This window comes from Phyllopteryx taeniolatus, chromosome 1 (assembly GCF_024500385.1).
Source record: "Phyllopteryx taeniolatus isolate TA_2022b chromosome 1, UOR_Ptae_1.2, whole genome shotgun sequence".
NCBI lineage: Eukaryota > Metazoa > Chordata > Actinopteri > Syngnathiformes > Syngnathidae > Phyllopteryx > Phyllopteryx taeniolatus.
Window position 1 is genome coordinate 42,884,820 of NC_084502.1, and position 19,007 is coordinate 42,903,826.

Consider the following 19,007-nt stretch of genomic DNA (forward strand, 5'->3'; position numbering starts at 1 on the left):
AAGCATAGTTTTGTTGTGTTTTACATCCATCCATTTTCTGAGCCGCTTCTCCTCACTAGGGTCGCGGGCGTGTTGGAGCCTATCCCAGCTATCATTGGGCAGGAGGCGGGGTACACCCTGAACTGGTTGCCAGCCAATCGCAGGGCACATACAAACAAACAACCATTCGCACTCACAATCACACCTACGGGCAATTTAGAGTTGTCAATTAACCTACCATGCATGTTTTTGGGATGTGGGAGGAAACCGGAGTGCCCAGAGAAAACCCACACAGGCACGGGGAGAACATGCAAACTCCACATAGGCGGCCGGGAATTGAACTCCAGACCTCAGAACTGTGTGGCAGACGCTCTAACCAGTCACTCACCGTGCCGCCCTGTGTTTTACAGCAATACTTAATTTTATTTATAATTTATAATGGAGCTGTGGCTGAAATAGCGATGCTTTTTCAGTCATTCTCACCAAAATGGGCGCGGAGGGCACAGGGTGAATGAGAGCTGGTGCTTAATATCCCCCTCACATATTTTTCCGCCCATGTCCTCTGTCAGAATTCACTCCTTCCTTTATTGCTATTCTGTCTCTCAAGCTTTATGGTTTCATAAAACATGTTAAAGTACAATATAATGTATATGTGCAGCCTTAATAGGATCGCCGTTCAAGGGCGTCATGCGATGTTGCTATAAATGCTTAGCTATAGGGCTGTAACGTTTCGATAATCACGGTTTTCATATGCACGATCCTATGTTGTCTTTGAAATGGCAGAACTGCACCACGACCCTTTCCACTCCCAGGCTGTGAGCCTCAATTCTACATACAGCCATATGCGCTCACATTAAGTGCTACCAAACTTACATTAATTCATTTCCCGTACTGCTTATCGTCACTAGGGTCGCGGGCGTGCTAGAGCCTATCCCAGCTAACTCTGGGTGAGAGTTGCGGTACACCCTGAAGTGGTCGCCAGCCAATCGCAGAGCACATATAAACAAACACCCATTCACACTCAACATTCACACCTACGGGCTAGAGTCTTCCATTAACCTACCATGCATGGTTTTTGGACGTGGGAGGAAACCGGAGTACCCGGAGAAAACCCACGCAGGCACGGGGAGTACATGCAAACTCCACACGGGCAAGGCGGGATTTGAACCCGGGTCATCAGAACTGTGAGGCAGACGTGCTAACCAGTCGTACACTGTTCCGCCCGCTAACAAACTTCATATAATTAATATTAATATTATTATCCATCCATCCATCCATTTTCTGAGCCGCTTCTCCTCACTAGGGTCGCGGGCGTGCTGGAGCCTATCCCAGCTGTCATCGGGCAGGAGGCGGGGTACACCCTGAACTGGTTGCCAGCCAATCGCAGGGCACATACAAACAAACAACCATTCGCACTCACAGTCACACCTACGGGCAATTTTAGAGTCTCCAATTAATGCATGTTTTTGGGATGTGGGAGGAAACCGGAGTGCCCGGAGAAAACCCACGCAGGCACGGTAATATTATTATTTATTTTTAAATGTATGTAATAAAACGTAAACCTAGATTAAAGATACATTTCCTCCAGCATGTGTCATGTGACTACTTTTTTATGTTGAGCGCAGTAACCAAGCCTGTGGCTACATAGCTAGGCTAGTACTGCTAGTTCAACAGACTACATGAGGGGAGTAGAGGAGGAGAAAGATGCTAAAGTAGAATTACATGCTGCTGAATCCATCACAATCACAGCTGATGGATTGCCGTCCCGTGCCACACAGACCTACATGATTGTGTCCGTGCACACTTTATCACAAAGAATTGACAAATAGCCAACACCGTCCTCCGAACATACACAACTGAGCATTTGCCAGAAATACCAGACCCCTCTCGAAATACTGGAAGCGGCTTGTTTATTCGTGACTACAGACAATGAGAAAAACATTGCTAAATGTTGTGGAAGTGGCAGATGTGGGACCAAGTAATTGCTTTGCAAGTCACAAGTCAGTCTCAAGTCTTTGCCCTCAAGTCCCGAGTCAAGTCCCAATTCAGGACATGCAAGACCCGAGTCAAGTCCTACACTTTGAGTTTCAAGTTCTTTTGAGTCATTTTACCAACAAAATAAAAATATAATTTTATATATGTAATATTTATATTGAATTAATGTGTATATATTAATTCACTATTTTATTTAATATATTTTAAAATCCATACTTATTTATCAAAACAAATTTGATAAACAAGTGCATTGAACCTTTATAAGAAACTAGGGGGCTGATCAAAATTTTTTCACCTTCAAAGCCAATCATGAAAGGGGGGGGCTTAGTTTATTGCCCCTCCAAAACCGATCGATAGTACCATCCATCCATCCATTTCCTTCACCACTTATCCTCACTAGGGTCACGGGCGTGCTGGAGGCTATCCCAGCTATCTTCGGGCGAGAGGCGGGGTAGACCCTGAACTGGTCGCCAGGCAATTGCAGGGCACACGAAACAAACAACCATTCACACTCACACCTACGGGCAATTTAGAGTCTCCAATCAACCTACCACGCATATTTTTGGGATGTGGGAGGAAACCGGAGTGCCCAGAGAAAACCCACCCAGGCACAGGGAGAACATGGAAACTCCACACAGGCGGGGCTGGGATTTGAACCCCGGTCCTCGGAACTGTGAGGCGGATATGCTAACCACTCAGCCGACGATCAACATTTTCAGTTATTCTATGAAAATACTATGCTATGACTTACTTTTTCTTGCTTTATTTCTGAAATGGACAGACCTGTCACAAATCCGAAACCTCTGAAGTGTAGGTTACTCAGTGCTTTGGTAAAGATTGCAAGCCTTTTCAAGTCAGTATGTTCAAGTCCAAGTGAAGTCACGAGTCGTTGCTGTTGCAGTCCAAGTTGAGTTACAAGTATTTTAACATATTGTCAAGTCGAGTCTAAAGTCATCATATTCATTACTCGAGTCGAAGTTATGTGACTTGAGTCCACACCTCTGGGGAGTGGTTCTTCGTGCACACTGTTAACTTGGCTGCACAGAGAGCGCTGGGTGTGCAGCAGCAGGTGTGGCGACTCCTGGGCAGAGTGAGATAATTTTTGTTTTTACTTTATTATTTAATTTCTGCTTTATAGCACAGATAGGAAGTCTGTCACCTCAATGTTTACATTGCCGCAGTTTATGGCACTAACTTTTTTTTTTTTTTTTTACAATCATGTATAATTAAGTAAATAAATAGTCCAGTTTTTGCTATCATACTTTTTTAACCCACATTGTTCGATAGTGCCTACCTGAGGGGTGGAGCTGGAAGAGGTGGTGACCAGGGTGTGGAGGGTCCAAGAGGATTTTTCATGCTCTTGTATTAGTTCTGGCAGCGTGCAAGTCCTCAATGGTGGGTAGGGGGGTACCGACCATTTTTCCGGCAGTCGTTATTGTCCGTTGCAGTTGGAGTTTGTCCTTTTTTGTGTCGGCACCAAACCAGACTCTGATGGATGAACACAATGACTGATTCAATGACTGCTGTGTAGAACTGCCTCAACAGCTCCTGTGGCAGGCCGTGCTTCCTCAGAAGCCGCAGAAAGTACATCCTCTGCTGGGCCTTTTTGAGAATGGAGTTGACGTTGGTCTCCCACTTCAGGTCCTGAGAGACTGTAATTCCCAGGAACTTGAAGGTCTCGACAGTTAACACAGGTCAGTTGGACAGCCTGAGGGGCAGCTGTGGTGAAGGATGCCTCCTGAAGTCCACGATCATCTCTACAGTCTTGAGCGTGTTCAGCTCCATGTTGTGTCGGCAGCACCAAAGCTCCAGCCGCTCCACTTCCTGTTGATACGCAGACCCGTCACCTTCTTTGATGAGGCAGATGACCGTGGTGTCATCTGCAAACTTCAGGAGTTTGACAGTCGGGTTCGCTGAGGTGCAGTCGTTCGTGTAGAGAAAGAAGAGCAGCAGAGAGAGGACACATCCTTCGGGCGCCACTTATTGTGCGTGTGGACGAGGTGGTGTCCCCTAGACTCACCTGCTGTGTCCGGTCCATCAGGAAGCTGTAAATCAATTGGCAGATGGCAGGCGAGACGCTGAGCTGGAGAAGCTTGGAGGAGAGGAGTTCGGGGATGATGGTGTTGAACGCAGAGCTGAAGTCCACGAACAGGATCCTCGCGTAGGTCCCCGCGCCGTAGAGGTGTTCTAGGATGAAGTGCAGTCCCATATTGACTGCGTCATCCACAGATCTGTTTGCTCTGTCGGCAAACTGCAGGGGGGCCAGCACGGGTCCTATGATGCTGTTGAGGTGGTCTAGCATGATGCGTTCAAATGACTTCAGGAACACAGATGTCAGGGCGACAGGCCTTTAGTCATTCAGACCCGAGATTGCAGGTTACTTGGGGACTGGGATGATGGTGGAACGTTTGAAACAGGATGGTATTTCGCACAGTTCCAGAGATCTATTGAAGATCTGTGTGAAGACTGGAGCAAGCTGGTCCATGCAGATTTTGAGCCAGGACGGGGACACAAGATCTGGGCCTGCCGCTTTGTTGATCTTTTGTAGTTTGAAGATGCGTCTCACATCCTGTTCATGAATGGTCAACGCAGAAGTCAGAGGTGCCATGATGGTCAGTGGTACGGCTGGGTTAATGTGGCGTTTGAAAGTGTCCTTTTCAAATCCGCAGTAGAAGGTGTTCAAGTCATCAGCTTGATTGAGATATTGATTGATTGATCTTCTGTTCTCCGCTTGGGGGATGGTCGTTTGTAGATGGTTAGCGATTTTAATCCTCACCAGTAACTGTTTTTTCAAGCTTTTCTGCATAATTTGTCTTTGCAATGTTAATTTATTTTTGTCAGATAATTTGTAGCACAATTGTGCAAGGCTCTGTCCCCTCTCTGATAGGTGTCCTCTTTAGCCTGGTGAAGTTGCTTAAGTTTGGCAGTGAACCACGGCTTGTTGTTATTGAACGTGGTACACACACATCTTCCCAGAAACTGATGTATGATGTGACACTGTCCATATATTCATCACAGTGCTGTGGAACTCAGACTAGGGCGTCGATTCACCTTCCAACACGACAATGACCCAAAGCACACAGCCAAGATAACAAAGGAGTGGCTTCTGGAGCAGCCTATGAATGTCCTTGAGTAGCCCAGCCAAAGCCTGGATTGAATCCAATCGACCATCTTTGGAAAGACCTAAAAATCGCTGCCCACCGACGGTGCCCATCCAACCTGACTGACCTTGAGAGGCTCTGCAGAGAAGAATAAAAAAATAAAAAAAATGCCCCAAAACAGGTGTGCCAAGCTCATAGAGACATACCATAGAAGACTTAATCTGTGATTGCTGACAAAGGTGCTTCAACAAAATATTAAGCCAATTTGCACTCATTATGGGATATTACGGGGGCAGCCGTGGCCCAATGGTTAAGATCATCGCCTGCCACCGTGGGGGACATAGGTTCAAGACCCCGACCAGACCATCTGCCAACATCCCCCAGACTCACAGCTGTGGTGTCCTTGAGCAAGACACTGATAACCCAAACTGCTCCCCAGGTGCTTCAGCTACCCCCTGCTCCAGTGTGTTTCACTAACAAGTGTGTGCGTTCACTGTGATGGGTAAAATGCAGAGAACAAATTTCGTGTGCATGCATGTTCATGACAATAAAGGTGATTCTTCTTCTGTATATAGATTTTTTTAAAAGAAAACTGTACTCATCAGCTTTAGAATAAGTCTGTAACATAGCAAAATGTGGAAAAAGTGAAGGGGTGTGGATACTTTCTGGAGGCATTGTGGTTCTCAGTCTTTGCACGTTTTTAGCAAGTATCTTCAAACGTACATGTATTTAGAAACAAATCTGTGAATTCAATCTTGATGATGATATATGTCAGTCAGAGAGTTTGTCAAAGTGTTGCTGCTATAAGACTTTCACTGCACATTGGCTACAGCCATAGATAGGGCTATGTAAGTCAAACCAATCAGGATGTTTAAGTTTGTTCAGCGACTACTACACTAGTGGTTCCTTGTGGTAGCTTACGGTTCCAGTTTTCATTAATCTCACACTGGCACTGGCCATGCACAGAAATGGAGAAACAGAGGAACGGTTGAATCTTATGCAAGGAGTGCAAGCAAGAATGGTAATTTCCTTGATTGGGATTCAAAACCCTGCTAGCACTCGCGGAGGAGGTCACAAAGCAGCAAATTGCATCTTGCGTGCTTTGACAGAAAAACAAGAGTCTGTTGTTAGTTTGCTTTCATCGATATAAAGTTCAAACTTAAAAACTTATTTCATGCCATGTAGGTGTCATCATCACATAATTGCATTAAAAATGATCAGCTCCAAAAGCGATTGTTACATCACATGAACACGTCTCGGGATACAGAGAACTTCACATTAACTGCAATTTTTATTTCCTGCTCTGTGCTGTCATGAGTGCTCTCTATTTGTTTTTGGCTTCAGTTTTGATGAAGCACATCTGCAATGTGCCTCTAAGGTGCACATATCTGTTCAATTTGAGTGTTTCGCAGCGCATGTAGGTGTGTGTGTGTGTGTGTTTGTGTCGTAAAATAAGACTTTAGGCGAGTGTGACGCTCAGCGAGAGCTAAACACATCACCTCTGTTGGGAAAAATCAACTTCAGCATAGATGGATGGTTTGGGAGGGAAGTGCAATCACAGCTTGTTTTTGGCAATTTGGTGCAGTATGAGAGAACATCCGACAGTGTTGCTCCGTTTTGTGATTCAATGTGTGTCTGTGTGTGTGCGTTTGCGTGTGTGTGCAGCTGAACGAGATGATCCGTGCTCCAGTGGAAGGCGATTTCTGGCAAGTGGACCACATCCGTCCTGTCTACAGCGGTGGAGGACAGTGCTCTCTGGACAACCTGCAAACACTCTGCACCGTCTGCCACAGAGCTGTATGTGCATCACTCAACACTACAAGAAAATACATTTGTCCATCTTTATTTTGTAGGTGCACCACAGCCAGAGCTTTCTTTTATCCTAGTTAGAAAAAAAGTTGCATCCCTCATGTTGAAGATCATCTAAGGTGGCAGTAATGTGATACATGGTCAGCCTTCTCTTGCCAGTAATAGCATCCCAGTAGGCGGCTATGTCGTGGTGATGTATAGCATCGGCTCCAAAAGGCCGTGTGTGTGTGTCGAGGGCCTTTGTTGTGTATCTAGTAATCACACACGATTCCTCAAAAGAGACATTAGAGAGCAGGGATGTCAAAATAAAAGTCTCTTCTGAAATGTGCTTTAATGTCACACCAGCGACTGTTTTGGTTTCATCAGGGTCTTAATATCTTTACTGTGGAGTGCCCCGACCAAAATACCAAAAGAGTTAAAGTCCCAAAAGATATAAAGAAGTTTCGTGTGACTTAATGTGCAGTGGTGTTTTATGATGCATATTTTTCCAAAAGGTTTTAGTAGAACGCTTAATTTGACTTCAGATGTTAATTTGACTTCAGAGGTTTTCCACGCATTATCTGGTATTTTTAAAAACATTTCTCCCATCAAGGTGTCAAAAATAATCTAATTTACACCAGTTCCCCTCAAAGAATTATGAAATGAGAAATGAAGAAAGTCGTGTCAACCAAAATTTGGATTTAAGAAAAAGTAGATTCATTTTGTATGAATGTCACACTTAAATGTAAAATAAGACAAACCATGTTTTATTATTTTTCTCTTCAATAGAGGACGGCTCAGCAGGCCAAGGAGAGGAGCCAGATGAGGAAGAGCGCCGCAGCCAACAAGGTTGCGTCAGACATCAGCAGATTCTTCATCAAGAAATGAGCTCAGCGCTCACTGAGGTGCATTGTTGAGTCCCAACTGGCACTCACAAGATGCATCATGATTTTTCTTTGTTATTGGAAACAAAAGGCCAAACTACTTTGTTATCCGCACTTTTTTTTCCATGGCAATAGCGAACATGGACAGCAAGCACATCCCCCTCTCGTCCCCGAACCATCACAAGTGTATGGGGGGTTTGATTTATTGCAGCCCCCTTTTTGCTTGAGGCGTAAATGGAGCAGGTTGCTTCAGAGATGCGTTGCTATTTTCAGATTTTGCAAACTTAGTGCAATGTTGCAGGTGAGCTTGGTGATAAATTAGAAACATACCATTCAACAAGCAATGGCTTGTTTGTGTTGCTTTTTGGAAGATGGATGACTATCTTGTGGAATAAAAACCTATTTTATGTACCTCCTGTTTCTTTTCTCTGTTCTTTTTAGCGCTTTCGCCATAGTTTGGAGCGCCATTACACCATAACATATTGGACTAGCTAGCAAATGGTGTCATCGCCTCAAGTCTGAAACATTATTGTCCATACTCCATACACCTCGCTCCTCTTCTGCTGTGCTTGATGATCTGAGCAGAGCTGCAGTCAGTCAAGAGGGCTATGTTTAGAGGCACTGAGAAATGAGTTACTATGGAAACAGGGCTCCAGGTTCAGCAGTGTCGGGAGCATTGAATGTGTTCTTGTGCAAGTTATACAATAAGCCAGACAGACATCAGCGGCTTCGATCAATATCGGCGGGATCCTGTCCGAGGGAGAAACAATTCCACCCCCCACGCCCCCCTCTTTTCCCTTTCCACTGCTTGACGGCCATGTCCCACTCAGAATTCAGCAAAATCTGCCATCACCACTAAGTTTTGAATTTTGGCTGTCGGCCCCAACCTCTTGGTTTAAAACTTTGCGGGGACCCCTGTGTGTGTGTCCCTAAGGCTGCTCCAGGTCTCTACTTAATAAGGCCGCTGTTCTCCGCTGTCTAAGACGACAAGCTTGGTGAGTAATGAACAATGTTGCAGGCAGCCTTCCAATAACAACAGGTTTCAGTGTCAAGTTCCCTGTCAGCAGCCGACGACTCTGGTCGCATCTTTTATTGCACCCAAAAGGTATGTGAGTGCGTGTGTGTGTGAGACCACAAATGAGGGATGGAGGAGGATGCACATCATTGACAGTGCGGAAGGTATCTGGGAGATGTGTGATGGTCACATGGTGCCATAATGAGGCAGTGTCCCAATTAAGACATATCAGGTCCCGCAGGGCATCCTGAGTTAAGAGTAGCGCTGTACCCTACGTACAGTATGTTTGACAAGCTGTCAGTACAGGCAGGTGCAGGGACATGATGACAGTCATAAAGATGGACTCACATCAAACGAGCGACCGGCAGGGTATTTACCTCCTATCTAAAACCCCCCTGCTGCTGCTCGCTTTTTATACAGTTCCAGGGAAGCCGAGGTGTTTTTCCATAAAGTACAATCAGCATAATTACTTTGGAGATTTACTGTACACTAGCAAACCAGCACACTGAGAACATCACTTGGCCAAATTTAGCTCGAGACAATCATGTAATTCGAAGGTGATGCCATGGTAACACATTAGAGAAGGAAAACTGCTTGAAAAGAGAGGGAACTGTCATGAACGGAACAGAGGATAGGACCCAAAAATGCACGACTCCAAAACGAATGGACAGTTTCCAAAAAGAGAGGTTTAATATACGGGCATAGGTCGGTACACAGGCAGGCAATCCAAGAAAGGCAACAGTATCCAAAAACATGGGGCAAAGAGGCGAGGTCGACAATCGGAACAGGGTCAAGTCTTACTGTGAGTCTGTGACGTGGAAACAAGGAATGCTGGAACGCGACGACAAGGTACAACGAACTGCCGACGAGAGGGAATGAGAAACGAGGTTAAATACAAGGGGTAATTAGGGTGAACGAGGCACAGGTGGTGAAGATGCTCACAGGAGCAGGTGTGTGTGAAACAGGGGGAAGACAAAAACCGGAACACACACACCCATGACAGTACCCCCCCTCCCTTAACGGCCGGCCCCAGACAGCCCCGGGGCCCCTGGATGCGCAACGTGGAAGTCCCGAATGAGCGAGTCATCCATGATAAACGCAGACGGCACCCATGAACGTTCCTCAGGCCCGTAGCCCTCCCAGTCCACCAGATATTGAATCCCCCTCCGACGAAACGACAACAGCCGCTTCACAGAGAAGACGGGGCCCCCAGCCACAAACCGGGGGGGAGGAGGGGGCCTGGAAGGCAGGACCAGAGTGGACTCCCGGGCTGGCTTGAGTAGGCTGACGTGAAAAGCAGGGTGGACCCGCATCAACCTTGGGAGCCTAAGCTTCATGGTGACAGGGTTGATGACCTATGTGATGGGGAAGGGCCCAAAGAACCTGGGAGCGATCTTCTTGGACTCCACCCGGAGTGGAATATGTTTGGTCGAGAGCCAAACTCGCTGACCCACTTTGTAGTTTGGGGCCAGTGTCCTCCGACGGTCAGCAGCGGCTTTGTAGGACCGTCCCTGGCGCAGCAGCATCTGGCGGGCTTGCTCCCAGGTCCTCCTGCAGCGTCTCACCAAGGTCAATGCTGCTGGAACTGTGGGCTCTGGGGCTGTGGCAGGAAACAGAGATGGTTGGTAACCATGCACAACGTGAAAAGGCGATAGACCAGTGGATGCAGAGGGGAGGGAATTGTGAGAGAATTCGCCCCAAACCAGTTTCTGAGACCAGGATCGCGGCTCCTGTGAAGCGAGACATCGGAGGCCAGTCTCCAGGTCCTGGTTCAGCCTCTCGGTTTGGCCGTTTGTTTCAGGGTGAAACCCAGATGACAGACTGACGGTAGCACCTATGAGATTGCAAAACTCCTTCCAAAATTGCGAAATGAATTGGGGACCCCTATCAGACACCACATTCTTGGGGAAATCATGGAATTTGAATACCTGATTGATCATTAACTCTGCAGTATCTTTAACTGAGGGGAGTTTCGGGAGTGCAATGAAGTGAGCCATTTTAGAGAACCTGTCAACAACGGTGAGAATTTCCTTTCGAGGCCAGTAGTGCTGTCACAAAGTCTACGGAAATGTCTGGCCAAGGACGTTGTGGTATTGGCAGGGGTTGCAACTCCCCAGAAGGACGTTGACGAGAGGGTTTGTTAGCAGCACATACCTGGCAAGCATTGACGTAATCGATAACATCCCTCCTAACATTAGGCCACCAAAAGCGCTGTTCGACCACTGATTGCGTCTTGGCAATGCCTGGGTGACATACAGTTCGGTTCGTGTGAGCCCAGTGGATGACTCTTCCCCTTAAGGTCGGAACCACATAAAGCCTGTTTTCAGGGCAATCTTCAGGGCTAAGAGTGTTTTTCAGAGCCCCTTTAACCGCAGTTTCAATGTCCCAAACAAAAGCGAAAATGAAACATGACTTGGGCAAAATAGTCTTAGGGTCAGACAAAGAATTCTCTTCGCAGAAAATACGTGACAAAGCATCTGGCTTACCATTTTTAGAACCAGGTCGGTAGGATAACATGAAATTAAATCTAGTGAAGAACAGAGCCCATCTACCCTGCCTCACATTTAATCTTTTAGCAGATTTAATATACCCAAGGTTCTTGTGATCTGTCCATACTGAAAACGGAGTCTGTGCCCCCTCTAGCCAGTGGCTCCACTCCATCAAAGCCACCTTGACTGCCAGCAGTTCACGGTCACCAATGTCATAATTTTTCTCAGCTGGGGTCAGTTTTTTGGAGAGAAAAGCACAAGGATGTAATTTATCATCCTTAAGAGATTTCTGGGAGAGCACTGCTCCTATTCCGGCATCAGACGCATCGACTTCTAGCACAAACTGCTGTTTGAGATCTGGCAAAGTAAGGATGGGAGCGGAGGTAAAGCTCGATTTAAGTTTTTGAAAAGCTGCCTGACAAAGCGGGTTCCATACAAAAGGTTTGTGTGGCGAGGTAAGATCATGCAAAGGAGAGGCTATAGAACTGAAATTTCTGATGAATTTTCTGTAGAAGTTTGCGAACCCTAAGAACCTTGGTACATCTTTGCGTGACGTGGGAGTTGGCCAATTAATAACGGCATCGACTTTGCAAGGGTCCATTTTGACTTCACCTTGAGCCAGGACGAAACCCAGAAAAGAAACGGACGCCTTGTGGAACTCACATTTCTCAGCCTTGACATATAGTTGATTCTGCAGTAACCGCTGCAATACAGAGCGGACATGAATAATGTGAGTCTCCTCATCCAGGGAGAATATCAAGATGTCGTCCAAATAGACAAAAACATAAACATTCAACATGTCACGCAGGACATCATTGACAAGGTTTTGGAAAACAGCTGGAGCGCTGGTAAGTCCAAAAGGCATTACCAAATACTCATAATGTCCCGTTGGTGTGTTGAATGCTGTTTTCCATTCATCCCCCTCCCTTAACCTGACGAGATGATACGCATTTCTTAAGTCCAGTTTGGTGAAAATCTTGGCTCACTACAGGAACTCAAAGTCGGTGGAGATGAGAGGAAAAGGGTACCTGTTTTTTACAGTTATCTCGTTGAGACCTCGGTAATCGATACAGGGTCGCAGGGTCTTGTCCTTTTTGTCCACAAAGAAAAATCCTGCTCCCGCAGGGGATGAAGATGGGCGAATGATCCTGGCTGCCAGTGATTCTTCCACGTACTCATTCATGGCCTTGTGTTCCGGCCCTGAAAGAGAGAACAACCTCTGGATTGTCCTTAGAAACATAGCCCTGAACATCACATGGCGGCTTGAAACAGTTCCGCGCGCAATTGCTGCCCCATGACATAACCTGCCCAGAGGACCAGTCAATGTGGGGGTTATGTAATTTCAACCATGGGTTCCCTAAGATAAGGTCATGATTCATGGCGTTAAAAACATAAAAACTAATGCGTTCCGAGTGAGAATCAGGAAATGTCAATGTGAGTGTTTGGGTGCGGTGAGTGATCTTGCCCATAAAACTGCCGTCTGCAGCATAGGTGTTGCGGTGACGTTATATTTGACAGGTTCTAAGGTGCATACGTCTAACGAGGAGGGAGTTAAGTAAGTTAGCGTCAGAACCAGAGTCAATTAATACAGGTGTATGAATTTCTTAATCAGGAGATCATAGTGTCACTTTAGGAAGAACCCGTGTAGGGTCTTCCTTAATGAAATTCAGACTCACCTCTCCCATGCCCTTGCTACCGGCACCGGCAACTTTGACATGACAGTTGCTCACGGAATGACCTAACTGACCGCAGTAGAAGCACCGCCTTTCCCTCAGCCGGCGTTGACGTTCCTCAGGGAAGAGGAACCTGCCCAGTTGCATGGGTTCATCCGTGGGGACGCTAGCCAGTGGGTTGAGAAACAGCGGATCTGCCTTGGTTTGGCTGGTCACCGAGGCTCGTCCTCCAAGTGCGCGGTGACGCAGCCCTCCGCCGATCTCCATCCAGCTCGCGATCCAAAAGCCTCTTGTCGATTTTTACGGCGAGAGCGATGAGAGTGTCCAAGTCGGTCGGCAGGTCTAGCGGGACTAAATGATCCTTGACGGCGGGGGATAGTCCTTGAAAAAAGGCATAGAGTAGCGCCCGATTATTCCAATGACTTTCAGCTGCTAGAATGCGAAACTCAATCGCGTAATCTGACACCCTGCACTTCCATCCATCCATCCATTTTCAACACCGCTTATCCTGGTTAGGGTCGCGGGACGCTGGAGCCTATCCCAGCTGACTTCGGGCGAAAGGCGGACTACACCCTGAACTGGTCGCCAGTCAGTCACAGGGCACATATAGACATGGACAACCATTCGCACTCACATTCACACCGTCACTGAGTGGGAACTGAACCCACGCTGCCTGCACCAAAGTCAGGCGAGTGTACCACTACACCATCAGCACCCTGCACTTGCCTTGTTGTTAGGTGACAAGGGAGCGAGCTACCTCACGATCTGGTGTGGAAAATTGAAAAATTTGCTCCATAGTCTTTAAGAAAAAAGCCCATGAATGACACGCGGCGGAATTGCAGCTCCATTCACCAGTAGCCCACGCCTCCGCACGACCAGTCAGGTGGGAAATGACAAAAGCGATTTTTGCCCGCTCGGTGGGGAAGGCAGCTGCCTGCAGCTCAAAGTGGAGTTTGCACTGCGTGATGAACGGCTTAATGTTCCCAGAATCTCCAGAGAACCTCTCCGGCCGAGAGAGCTGTGGGCAGACAGCAGCGGAGGTGGCAGGTGACTGCATGGTGACTGCTTCACATGGAAATGTTGGTACCGTGGCGGTATCGGGTGTGGTGCCAACTGGTTCCTTCTCTTGAATCATTTTCATAAGAAGTTCAAACTGCGAGGCCACCTGTCTCACCATATTGTCCTGATGCCTTGACAGTCCCTCTCGATGAAGGTGGAGGGCAGCAAGCTGCTCATCCTGCTTCGAGAGGCATTGACCCTGCGCTTGAAGGGCTTTGCTCACCGGGTCTGAGTCTGCTGGGTCCATGTTATGGCCAGTTCGATCTGTCATGAACGGAACAGAGGATAGGACCCAAAAATGCACGACTCCAAAACAAATGGACAGTTTCCAAAAAGAGAGGTTTAATATACGGCATAGGTCGGTACACAGGCAGGCAATCCAAGAAAGGCAACAGTATCCAAAAACATGAGGCAAAGAGGCGAGGTCGATAATCGGAACAGGGTCAAGTCTTACTGTGAGTCTGTGACGTGGAAACAAGGAATGCTGGAACGTGACGACAAGGTACAATGAACTGGCGACGAGAGGGAATGAGACACGAGGTTAAATACAAGGGGTAATTTGGGTGAACGAGGCACAGGTGGTGAAGATGCTCACAGGAGCAGGTGTGTGTGAAACAGGGGGAAGACAAAAACCGGAACACACACACCCATGACAGAACTACTTAACCCAAACCAAGAAGGAAGTTGTTTTACTTCCAGGCGCCCCCTACATGTGTAAAGTGTAATTGGAATTTGAAGCTTCTCTGGTGAAATGCTCCATGAATTCCACCGATTTGTGGGCCTTCTCTTCTTATTTGGGGAGGCGTTCATTTGTTAGAGTGGACGAAGCACCTGGTGACTATTGCGGTCTTCTCATTTGTGTTAGCCACAATTCAACGACTTGGTCCGCCATTTCTGTAATCCACTTTGAGCGTCACGCTGTTGCTCTTATTTGTACATGCTACTGGTCGCGCTGTGATTAGCTAATGTTACGTTCCAGATTTGTGAATGTAAAACCAGATGTTTCTAAGAGTTTCTAAGAGTATATAGTCATGGCTTGGGTTTGCATGGCTTTTGGGATGGGCTCATCATTAATGTTTATTGATAGAACACAGGCCACAGCAGAATGAACTCAGAAGTCAAGAAATATTTTGCATCCAAAGACTCAACAAAATGGATTAGGAGATCCTTTACCACGCAGAAAGATAATCACCCAAAGCAAACTGACAAAACCACAAAGGAGTTCATCAGGGGCAAAAATTGGAAAGTTTTAGACTGGCTAATCAGAATCACCTTTATTTGGCAAGTATGTCCAAAAAACACACGGAATGTGTTATTTAGCGTAGTATAGCAGTGGTCTAAATGTTATTTTTCCTGGTAGGACAGTCGATGTGCTGCTTGTATTTAGGAAGTTCGTGGTTGAGTTTAGCTTTGTTAAAGAATAATGAGGAGTGAGTCCGGGTGGTTTTTTTCAATTTCGTTGACTTGTTCGGAGAGCATTAGCAGTGCGGCGTTCGTGTTAGCTTGAGGCGGAATATAGATGCCAGCGAGAATGAAGGATGCGAACTCACGCAGCAAGTAGAATGGCTTACAGTTAAAAAACAGCGACTCCAGATGCAGGCTGGAGTGTGTGCTGAGCTCCGTGACGTCCGTACACCAGTTTTCGTTGATATAGTAGCATATCCCGCCGCCTTTAGTTTTCCCCAATGATTCCATATCACGGTCTGCCCTGTGAACATGGAAGACAGGAAGCATGACGGCGCCATCGGGTACAGCGTCACAAAGCCAGGTCTCCGTAAGGCACATGGCGGCGGAACGTCCAAAGTCTTTACTGGTCTTTATCACAAGATGAAGCTCGTCCATTTTGTAGTGAGCGTACATTCGCGAGGTGGATCGACGGGAACGCCAATCTGTATCCTCTCTTGCAGAGTTTCACCTGGATGCCGGCTCGCTTCCCTCTGTGGCGTCGCCTCCGCCTCCATGCGCCGAAGACCGCGGACGCCGCTCCGGTGAGTAACTCGGGGGGGGAAAAATGAGCGGATTTGCGAAAGTTGGTGAAAGAAAGTCCGGAGTAGCCTCCTTGATGCTTAGCAAGTCTCCCCTTGTGTAAGTGAGTCGTGTAATGTCTCCAAAGACAAACGAAAAACACAACAAGAACAATACTAGAGAGCGCGTAACCGAGGCGACCACACTGGTAGGCGCCATCTTGGATAAAAAATAAATAAATAAATAAATAAAATCTCCCGACTAGTTGAGCTACCTGGCAAACGTTCATCGGCCTAAATTTCTGCTATACATTTGACATATTTTTATGTTACAACATATTCTATGTTTTTAAGTGCTGCAATAACAGCCTTACATATGGAACATGGCCCTTCCTGTTGACTCCAGTGATTTTCTTTGAATACATACATATTGGCAAGATTTTTACTCTGCATTTTATCCATCATAGTGGTGAACACAGCAAACCCACACAGATCTATGTACGAGTTGGTGGTGAGTCGAATAAACTCATGAGTCCATCAAACTAAACGAACGCAGAATCAGAAAAAAAAAGCGCTCCATTAAAGGAAGCGTCAGTTAGCCCAGCTCCGAGGAGCTGCTCATATATTCATGGCACTGACATAACCAAAGCCAGAAAAGAGCCACTGCGGCAGAATGAATTTGAGAAAGTTTATCCAATACAGCATGAAAGATGACAAGTGCTGTCCAGCTAGCCAGCAGGCTAAGTACCTAGCTGGTTAGCTGGAAAGGCAGCAGCTTATTGCAAGGAATGAAAAGGCACTAGGCCGTGAGGATTTACAGCACCAACAGGCAAAACAGACCTTCTACCTTTGCCCAAGTTACGGCGAGGGATCCTGGTTAAGGTTAGCCATTTTAAACAAAACAACAGCTAAAGACACAGCAGCTAAAACACACTAGCGTACTCTCCGGTTAAAGAGATTGGATTTTTCATTTGTTGGACTATTATTTCAGAATAATATAGGTAGTAACGTTTCGGTTATGATTTGCAAGTAATTTGTTACTGTCAATACGAATAGTGAATGGGGTTTAGAGGGTGAGTCCAAGCCAGGGAGCAGTTCAGGGTGTCAGTGTCTTGCTCAAGGACACCAGAGACATCTGTCAGGGGGATGGTCCATTGCGGCATTCACTTGACAAAACTCTTTTTTGCCGCTTGATGACTTGAACCGGGATACCTACGGTGGCCGTAACCACTAAGGCCGCAGCTATTTCACACTCGTGACACTACACATACTGCTGTTTTTCAATTGATTGCTCCTGCCTTAGAGAAATGCCACCCAGTGTCGATGATATCAAGTTCTTTAGGCATTAGGCAAGCAGCTGTCTACGTGTCATTTTTACAATGTGCCAGTAAAGAACGAGCTACAGGCCAAGTATAACATTGGTTCAAAGGTGAAATCAGGATCAGAATCAAGCATATTATCTTTATGTGCATACCGTGCTTTCGAAACACAATGGGGCCCACGATCTCAGTGAATTTGTCAGTTCAGTTCTAGTTGGAGGTTGGAAATGTTAGACATCAATGAACCTCTAATTGCAAATTTTTGCAAAGATTGACATTTCTTTTTATAAAACAACAATTTAAATGGCTCAACACAATATTGCAAATGGCAATTCACGGCACACTTCATTTTTTTCTACTGGACCTGGATTTACTGAAAGTTGGTGCGGCAGTAGCTCATCATTAGAACTTGGATTATGGTTCAAATCCTGCTGTGGACAAAACAAATTGCAACAAGATGTTGGAGAGATGTTAGTCTGCACTCTGACTTCTGTCGCGGTGCCCTTGAGCAAGGGACCAAACATTGTAGGATTATTTTTGCGTGCATCACAGTTTCTATAAGAATTACACACACCTATGAAGTGCTAGTGCTCACACGCAACAAAAAAGGTGATCTGTTGTCTCCATAGCAACTGCAGGGAAGCTTATTGCTTTATTACAAGCCACTATATGAGGTGAGGTAAGATAAAAATGACTCTTGGTGCTTTTAACTCACTGCATTGTCCCCCACAAGATCAATGCAACGCTTATTAAACATGTTAACCTCATAAAAAATGTGATGCAATCTTCTGGACTTAATATGAATATAAAACAGTAGAACACAGTGGTTCAATGTTGTATCTGTTCTACAGACATACTGAGCCAAGAAGCGCTAAAGAGTATCTGTTTATTAAGTTAATCAACACTATCACCATCATGTGTGCAACTTGATTGAGAACTAATCCTGAGATTAATATTCCCTACTGCAAATAGAGCCTAAATTGTCTAAAAATCTGGTCTGCACCAATACTTCTCAGTGGAGGTCAGCGGGCCTCTCCGTTGTCAAAATGGAGGAATAGATTCATAGGAAATCCATTTCATTGAGGAATTTCTCCATACTATGATGATTCCATCATGGAAGATGAGGATTTGGTTGTCTTTTTCTTTGAGGTCCACTGTTCCACCCAGGCAGGCAAGTTTAAACTGTACAAATAATTCATAATTCCATTATAATTTGCGTTCACACTCCACTAGCCTGTCGGTGATTCCATTCTGACCTCGCCTGCCCATAATCCACTTTGGTCTTCTCAGCAAAGAAAAGCGCCCCTCCAAACCCAATCTTGTGTGGCAGGTGTGATGGAGAGGGGCCAATCAAAGCCCTTGCTGTCGCCACAACTGAGTGCTGTTTGATTCCTGGCTGCCGTGCTCGCCATTGTCATCCCTGTGGGTCTGCGGCCGTGCTCGTGTGTCTGGGCTGGGTAGCGAAAGAAAATAGACAGAGGTCGAGGACGAGGGGTGTTAGGTTCTCTAACTGTAGAACGTCATTACAGTAAAGAAAAGGCACTGCAGTCTGCGTTGCTGGCTTTTAAAGCACAACAGCTGATGACAGGCTTTGTCTTTATTGTCACATCATGTGGTGGTACGCTGAGGGGATGACGAATGGTTTCCTGCCACAGCCTGGCACTAGCTGAATGCTGGCACGGCTCTGCGGGGTGCAGCAAAATGGTTTTACGGCTCAAGTAATTGGTGGCAGTCCATTGCT

The 19,007-nt window shown here is 46.3% G+C and overlaps 1 protein-coding gene across 12 annotated transcripts in view; it reads left to right on the forward strand.

Moving 5' to 3' along the window:
• The window catches only part of zranb3 (zinc finger, RAN-binding domain containing 3), a 145,855-nt gene extending 137,697 nt beyond the window's left edge, over positions 1-8,158 (forward strand). For all 12 annotated transcript variants that reach the window (XM_061797146.1, XM_061797147.1, XM_061797149.1 and 9 more), the window contains 2 exons: positions 6,741-6,872; positions 7,653-8,158. In XM_061797146.1, coding sequence (XP_061653130.1) covers positions 6,741-6,872; positions 7,653-7,751 — 231 coding nt within the window. In that variant the 3' untranslated portion in view covers positions 7,752-8,158. The remainder of the gene's footprint in view (positions 1-6,740; positions 6,873-7,652) is intronic.
• Positions 8,159-19,007: the final 10,849 nt, after the last annotated feature.